Here is a 7,895-nt window from a genome sequence, read left to right on the forward strand (position 1 = left end):
CAGAGAGAGTTGTTGCGGCAAGGAATAACTTTAATGGGAAAGCTAGCAGACAAAGAAGAGGGCAGACTAGTGTCTCAAAAAACCGTCTTGCCTCAGTCCGAATTCAGGCTCCTTTTATACTGAGAAAGGAAGGGGGAACAGCGGTCACTCACTAACTGTCACTTGGCTGGGGGAAGGGCTCACTACAAGGCTGACCAATGGCTGACCAGGACCACTAAGAGTTGCTTGCTAATGGTTGCTCGCTTACACAAAGTCAAATAAACACAATACAATCTTGATGAATAAAAAAAAAAAATAGAGATCATTATGGAGAAATGTATTTTAGTTTTATAACTTCAAACTAGTTAAAACAGGTGACATAAATTAGGAGTTTGGGATTAACATATACACACTACTATATATAAAATAGATCACCAATAAGTATTTACTACATAGCACAGGGAACTCTAGTCAATATTCTGTAATAACCTATATGGGAAAAGAATCTGAAGGAGAATTTTTCAATTATTGAAGGTTTATTTTTATATAACTGTTTAGGAAAACCCAATCCTCTCCATGGATTTATTCTGCTGCATTTAGTTTTTATTCTAGAATACAAATAGTGATTCTTTTTCCATAATGGAACCCTGACTGATATAAGTAGCTCAACAAAAGCCACCCACACATCTTCTCCAAATGCTACCTTTCTGAACTGGAGAGAGAGAGTAGCTGGAAGTGCTATCTTTGTGGATACACTGGGGAGGAGTCAGAAAATGGGCACATGGCCATTTTAAATCTCAAGCTAGGTGATTTTGTTTCTGCATGAACACTTAAAGCCTTCAGCTGTGGCTAAGTCTTTGGAAACCACCAAAGGAGACTATTTTCTCAATAACAAAAGTAAAGATTCCACTGAACTTAAAAAGAATGGGTCAATGAATAAATTTACTGAAAAATAAAAAAAATAAAATAAAATAGGTAACAAATATAAAGCACCTAATACAGTACCTGGCACATGACAGGATTTCAGTAAATGTTACTTCTCTTCCCCGTGTGCACTTAAATTAGTCTGTTAGACACTGACAGTGGTAAAAATTCTAATGCTTAAAATATGACTAATTATAGTTTATTTCCATTGCCCGTGGCAGAGATGTTAAAATGGCATGTTTATAGACACAGATTCAAAATTTGAGTGAACTTTAGGTTGCTTTACTAAACTTTCTGTCATGGAGAATGGCGTCGCACAACCGAGGTCATGTAAAGTCACTTCACACCTCATTCCAGCCAGCAAACCTCATTCAAAATTGTCATTAAGTCTAAAACACTTAGCCTACTGTAACTTTACATCATTTCACTTCCAGCATGTGAAGAAATCCTTTAAATACTTGGGGAAATGGTAGTAGTTCCACATACCCTGTAATTTTCTTTTCATGCACACTTTAAGGGCTTTTTCTGGTTATAATTATGTACATACACAATTATGCTGAATAAACAGGAAGGATAAAAGGTAACTCAAAGGAAAAAGACTGCAGGCAGATGAAAATTGTCATGATCATCTTCAAAGAGATAAAAGATTGCATCCAAGAATCAACAGATGGACTAGAAAGTTGAAGAAATCTTTTGCAGAGTGAAGGAAAAGGGAAATGAAAAGGAAGAAAAGGTTAGGTCAATGAAGCCTAATATTAAATTCAACAGATCTAGAGAGAAAATTGAGGGTAAGAAGTTATTGACTAACTCAAGAAAATCCCCCAGAATTGAAGAACTTGGGTTTCCAGACTGAAAGTACCCATGAAGTGACAGAAACAGTAGAAGAAAAGAGACCCATACCTAGACATCCCTGGTGGCCTAGCAGTTAAAGGATCCAGTGTTGTCAGTGCTGTGGCGCAGGTCACTACTGTGGCATAGGTTCTATTCCTGGCTTGGGAATTTCTGCATGCTGTGGGCACAACAACAACAACAACAAAAGACCCAATACACTTCAGTACACTGGCAATGAAAATTCTAAGTTTCTAGAGAGAAAACAGGCCACAAAGGATAAGGAATAAGAATGGTTTTGGACTTTTCAACAATACTGAAAACCAGAGACAATAAATCAATACTCCAATATTCTGATGCTGGTGAAGAACACAAGAAAGGTCATTTCAGGTAGAGAAAAGTACGATTTTATTTATTTATTGTTTTTTAGGGCCGACCCACAGCATATGGAGGTTCCCAGGCTAGGGGTCAAATTGGAGCTACAGCTGCGTCTGCAACCTACGGCAACGCTGGATCTTTAACCCACTGAGTGAGGCCAGGAACTGAACCTGCAACCTCATGGTTTCTAGTCTGATTCATTTCTGCAGTGCCATGACAGGAACTCCAAGAAAAGTATGATAAAAGCCAGAGGGAAAACGGTCTATTACCTGCTTAAGGAACTCTATAAACATCTTCAGAACCAAAAGATTGAGGGGTGGATTGAAGTGGTGACAGAGGTAGGAGAGGAGTCTGACTACACTCTTCCTAAGTGCTTTATACCCAATAGTTTTGATTTTATCAAAATGGGAAGCTACTGAAGATTTTCAGCAGGATAGTTCCATGAAGTTTGTACATTATTTTTTTTAATCAATTTATTTATTGCTTTTTAGGGCCACAGCTGCAGTATATGGAAGTTCCCAGGCTAGGGGCTGAATCAGAACTATAGCTGCCAGCCTACGCCACAGCCATAGCAACACCAGATCTGAGGCACCTTTTCGACCTACCTACAGCTCATAGCAATGCCCAATCCTTAACCCACTGAGCAAAGCCAAGGAACGAATCTGCAACCTCATGGATCCTAGTCAGGTTTATTAACCACTGAGCCATGAAGGGAACTCCATCAAGTTTGTACTTTAGAATGAGTAAGCCAAGGACTATAGAGAACAGCAAGACCAGTAGCTGAGACTAATCTTAACACTAGCACAATTATTATAGAGAAAATGCTAATATTACAGTAATGGTGTTAATAGTTAACACGTATTAGGTTAAGAGTTTTTATGGCGTATTGCATTTTATCTTGCAGCAAACCTTTGAGGTAGGCACTGTTATTTCATGCCTATCTTTAAAACAAGGAAAGTGAATCCTGGTAAAGTCATTGCGATCTTACAAGGGACACTGCAGATATGTGGACCCAAAGCCTTTTACCAAAGTCCACGCTGTTTACTGAGCTCGAAAGTACTAACTAATTCATAAATCCTATTACAATTACAAAATGTATCTCACAACCAGCTACTTCTCATTCCCTCCACAGCTACCCTGGCCCAGCCACCACTACTGTTAGCCTGAAATACTACAGATGGCCCCTAACTAGCTTCCCATCATAACATGTCCCTATATTGTACATTCCCATAGAACAGACTAATCAACAAGTCTGGGCAGAAAGTAGATGGATGTGGAGTTCCCATAATGGCTCAGTGGAAACAAATCTGACTAGCATCCACGAAGACCCCGGTTCTATCCCTAGCCTTGCTCAGTGGGTTAAGGATCCAGTGTTGCTGCAGCTATGGCACTTGTCTCAGATCCCTGGTCTGGGAATTCCACATGCTGTGGGGTAGCCAAAAAAATTTAAAAAAAGGAAAAAAAATTTTTTTTAAACATGGAAGTACTTTGAATAGCACATAATGAATTTCTAGAACTTAGTATTTGAGGATGGTAGTAGAAATAACAGGTGTTTTTAAAAAATGGCATAGCTAATTCCTTGAATGTCAGACACACATAGCTGTATGTGTGGAATATATCTAAACTTCAAAGTAAATGTTGAGGCCAACATGATGTTCCATGATGATGGAACCCTGAGTAGATGGAGTATCTGAGTATCCAATATCCCTAAATCAAGGCAAAAGCTTTAAACATTTATCAATAATTCAGTGTAAACCAATTCATCTTTTTATATCCTAAAAGAATTTTTTATCTTAATGAATGATTACACCTGGGAAACTGCTTTCTCCACCTTTACTTGGGGTTAATTTTGCCTTAGAGAAAGCAACCATTAAAGTTTCTTTCCCCTTACTCAAGACTTTAAACATGGTCAAGCATTACATTCAAATACAGAAAGGCCTATGCCAAGTTTACAAATGAAACCTGTAACTCAAAATCAGGTATTTACACTGAAAATAAATGCAATGGTTTACTCTATACAAAATGATGCTCTATACAAACTGGAGAGTTTGTAAACTGGTGATGTAAAATAATGGTGATATAAAACAGTGGTTTCCTGGGAACTCAGTTAAACAACCTTTAGAAGGCCCCAGAAAACTTCGTTCTTAACAAAGGCCCCAGATGATTATTTTTTCCCCCCTTTTCTGCCCCACCTGAGGTATATGGAAGTTCCTGGCCCAGGAATCAAATCCAAGCCACAGCTGTGGCAACATCAGATCCTTAACCTGCTGTGCTACAGCAGTAACTCCCCCAAATGATTTTAGATTTTGACTAAAGTGTGGTTTGGGGAAACATTTTTAACTTTCACTGTGTGTCAGATTACATATATGATGAAATTAAATTATGAAGCATGAAACTGAACCAAAAATACCTTTATATTAAACTATTAATAGACCCCTAAATACAATATGGTTTTTAAAATGAAATCATGATACACAGCTGTATTCTTAAAGTACACAAATCAAAAGCTATACAACATCAACAGCAAATCCAAATGAAGATATTCCTCTGAATTTCACGTTTCATCGAGCATCAAAAACCACCACTGTATTAAACTGAGTTAAGGAAAAGAAAAGTAATTAAAGATTTCATTAAAAATTTAGCTCTTCCAAGTCACTTTCTCTTTGTGACATCAATTTAAAATACACAAAAGAATGAAATTCACTATTTACTATGATAATTAGAAATGAACTAAAAATAAACTAGTTAATTATTAGTCCCCTTTTCATGATACAAAAGACCAATACACCAAAAAATACTTAAGTGATGGTAAAGGTAAAAATTTAGCAATCTAAAAAATACTGTTAGTTACTACATAACAATTTACTTTCTACTAATTTGTAAGCCTCACTTTCTCCACTAGGTAATATACGTCTCAATATTTTTATTTCTCCCTGTATAATTAGTGTGTCCATGAACTAAAGCTCAAGAATGAGTACTTAAATATAGAATCCAAGAAAGATACACTTATGAAAACCAAAATTAACTAGTATTTAGATTATTTAGTATATGCCTATGTACCGGCATATTGGTCCATAACAATGCTAATCAAGCTTTTTTTTCCCCTGCCTTTTTAGGGCCGCACATGCAGCATATGGAAAGTCCCAGGCTAGGAGTCGAATGGGGGCTGTAGCTGCCGGCCTACATACATACCAGCCTCAGCAACTCAGGATCCCAGTAGCATCTTCGACCTACACCATAGCTCATGGCAATGCCAGATCCTTAACACACTGAGCAGGGCCAAGGATCAAACCTGCGTCCCTATGGATGCCAGTCAGATTCGTGTCCGCTGAGCCACGATGGCAACTCCATGCTTATTTTTTCACTAAGTAATCCAAGTTTTACCATTTTTTAACAGCTAGTCTTTGACTATCAACCCAAGCATTATTCTCCACTTCCTCCTACCTCATATTTAGAAAACACAGTTAAAAGGATACATCTTTTAGTTCTTTTCTTGTACATTATTCTGTACCCACATTCTCTGCATCGGATGGGATCCCTTGATTTTATTTCATTTTCTGTGTGACATTCTAAAAGAGAAAACATATTTATTCAATGCCTAAAAGAGAAATAAGAGGCAAGCAAATTATCTTAATTATACTTTTCCCCCAAAGCACTAAAATATGTATACTAAATCTCAACATTATCAACATATTAAGGGAAAAGAAAGAAAAGAGTGGTGGGCAACGCACTTTTTCTAGGAGAGAAAATGAAATCTTAAAATAGTTGCTAAAGCGCTAACTTCAAAGAGGAAGGACTCAAGTAAAATAAAGATAAATGCACTATCTTTTTAAAAAACTGAGGTAAAATACTTTTATTTTATGTAAGTGCCACTCTTACCTCCACAGATATATATCATTGGCTGCTGTTTTGGGGGTTGAACGTCCTTCTGTGTGTCCATCGTTATCCCTGAAATCACAGATTCAAATACTGAACATCTTAAAGGGGCCCCTCACAAATCCAATCATGCCTTATTTTTCTCAGGGAAAGCTAAAAAGCTAAAAAGTTCCCAATTCCTAATCCGTACTTTTTAAAAATCCTACCGCTGGTTCTAAAGAATGAATCAAACCCACAAATAAGCATTTTGCATTTACCCCCAAACTGGACTCCATAAACACTTTACAGATTTCATATTTACACATGCTATTTCATTATAATCTCTACAACAATTCTAGGCGGTTAAATAATTACTCTTAATGAACAGATCAAGAAACTAAGATTTAGGGAAGGTTAATTTGGTCAGGATTATTCAGTAGTTAAAAGGCAGAGGAATTTAGATCTGACTGCGAAGCTCTGGTTTTCATTTAACACGAGTACAAGTACTATTTTTCTTTTTCTTTCTTTTTCTTTTTTTTTGTCTTTTTGCTATTTCTTTGGGCCGCTCCCACGGCATATGGAGGTTCCCAGGCTAGGGGTCGAATAGGAGCTGTTGCCACTGGCCTACGCCAGAACCACAGCAACGTGGGATCCGAGCCGCGTCTGCAGCCTACACCACAGCTCACGGCAACGCCGGATCATTAACCCTGCCCTGAGCCAAGGGCAGGGACCGAACCCGCAACCTCATGGTTCCTAGTCGGATTCGTTAACCACTGCGCCACGACGGGAACTCCAATTTTTCTTTTTCTTTCTCTCTCTCTCTTTTTTTTTTTTCCACCCGCGGCATGTGGAAGTTCCAGGCTAGGGGGTCCAATAGGCCTGACAGCCACAGCAACGCGGGATCCGAGCCCCGTCTGCTATCTATACCACAGCTCAAGGCAACGCTGGGTCGTTAACCCACAGAGCGAGGCCAGGGATGGAATCCGCATCCTCAAGGATACTCATCTGATTCAGTTCCGCTGCGCCACAAGGGGAACTCCCACAAGTGAAATTTTCCCAAAATTTAGCAAGAAATTGCCAAAAAACTATACCCCTCAACAGGAAAACATGCGAACCGAAGAAAAGGGAAAAATAATGAAATAACTCCTAACAGCTGAAAAGGCAGACAACCCAACAGCTAAACAAGCCAAAGGGCTAACAGCATCGACTCCATCCCCAGCCTCTCTCGACTCTAATCCCACACCGGACCTCCTGTAACCCCTAGTATCTTTCCAGTTTTGGCCCAAACACTCACCTTCCAATCCCAAACCGCCAATCCGCCAAACCCCTACCCACGGAACACGGAGAAACTTCCCGAGGCTCCCTAACAGATTCCTGAGGCCGCTGTGTGTCAGCCCACTTCCGGCACTGGCAGATGACGCAGGATGTAGTCTCCGCCCCTTCCGCCCAAGGAGTGGCCGAAGAACCCGGATTGAGCGCGGGCAGTTAAATTGGAATTATGTATGTTTGATTCGCTCTGTAGAGGTTCTTATTTGGCTCCCAACTATTTTCATTTTTCGGGGAGGCAAAGAATTTTAGCAGTTTCTCAGGTCGAAGGAGGTTTGTTTCTATGACAAATGAAGGCCGCAGAAAGTAACAGTTTTCCAAGAGGTCAGAGCGTTAGATACCCAAGTGAAGTGCTCATGGAATCCCTGGGCTGACCGTTACTCCAAAGAACGTGGAAGTATCGGTTTCACCGCTGATTTCCACGTAGAAGAGCAGTTTTCAGATTATGGATTTCAGATCGTTTTAATACCTGTGCCGCCGGCAGTGGAACAGCCGCCTCCTGCCCTTTGCATAATGTTTGCTTTTCGACCCTTTCTCACTTAGGTACCTGTCATCCTTCTCAGCCTCTCCTTTTACTCGTTTTAAAGCACAGGCGGACTTGCAGG

At 39.5% G+C, this 7,895-nt stretch overlaps 1 protein-coding gene across 1 annotated transcript; it reads right to left on the bottom strand.

The window, feature by feature from the left end:
* Positions 1 to 12: 12 nt before the first annotated feature.
* On the bottom strand, positions 13 to 7,356 carry POLR2K (RNA polymerase II, I and III subunit K). Its single transcript, XM_003355012.6, has 4 exons — positions 7,259 to 7,356; positions 5,989 to 6,057; positions 5,586 to 5,678; positions 13 to 4,693 (listed from the first exon to the last, which is right to left on the bottom strand). The coding sequence occupies exons 2-4, from the start codon at positions 6,047 to 6,049 to the stop codon at positions 4,671 to 4,673; spliced, it is 177 nt and encodes a 58-aa protein (XP_003355060.1). The 5' UTR covers positions 6,050 to 6,057; positions 7,259 to 7,356; the 3' UTR covers positions 13 to 4,670.
* Positions 7,357 to 7,895: the final 539 nt, after the last annotated feature.

This window comes from Sus scrofa, chromosome 4 (genome assembly GCF_054392235.1).
Source record: "Sus scrofa isolate SSC_HxYL_T2T_F1_AM1 chromosome 4, Sscrofa_HxYL_maternal_Yorkshire_Landrace_v2.0, whole genome shotgun sequence".
NCBI classification, from domain to species: Eukaryota; Metazoa; Chordata; class Mammalia; order Artiodactyla; family Suidae; genus Sus; species Sus scrofa.

Bases quoted from the DNA above. Each gene is read 5' to 3' on its own strand.
- POLR2K (XM_003355012.6), bottom strand. From the start codon at position 6,049: ATGGACACACAGAAGGACGTTCAACCCCCAAAACAGCAGCCAATGATA. The intron at 5,679-5,988 runs GTAAGAGTGGCA...TTTCTCTTTTAG, and splicing joins AATGATATATATCTGTGGAG to AATGTCACACAGAAAATGAA. The intron at 4,694-5,585 runs GTATCCTTTTAA...AGTTTAATACAG, and splicing joins CAAGAAAAGAACTAAAAGAT to TGGTGGTTTTTGATGCTCGA.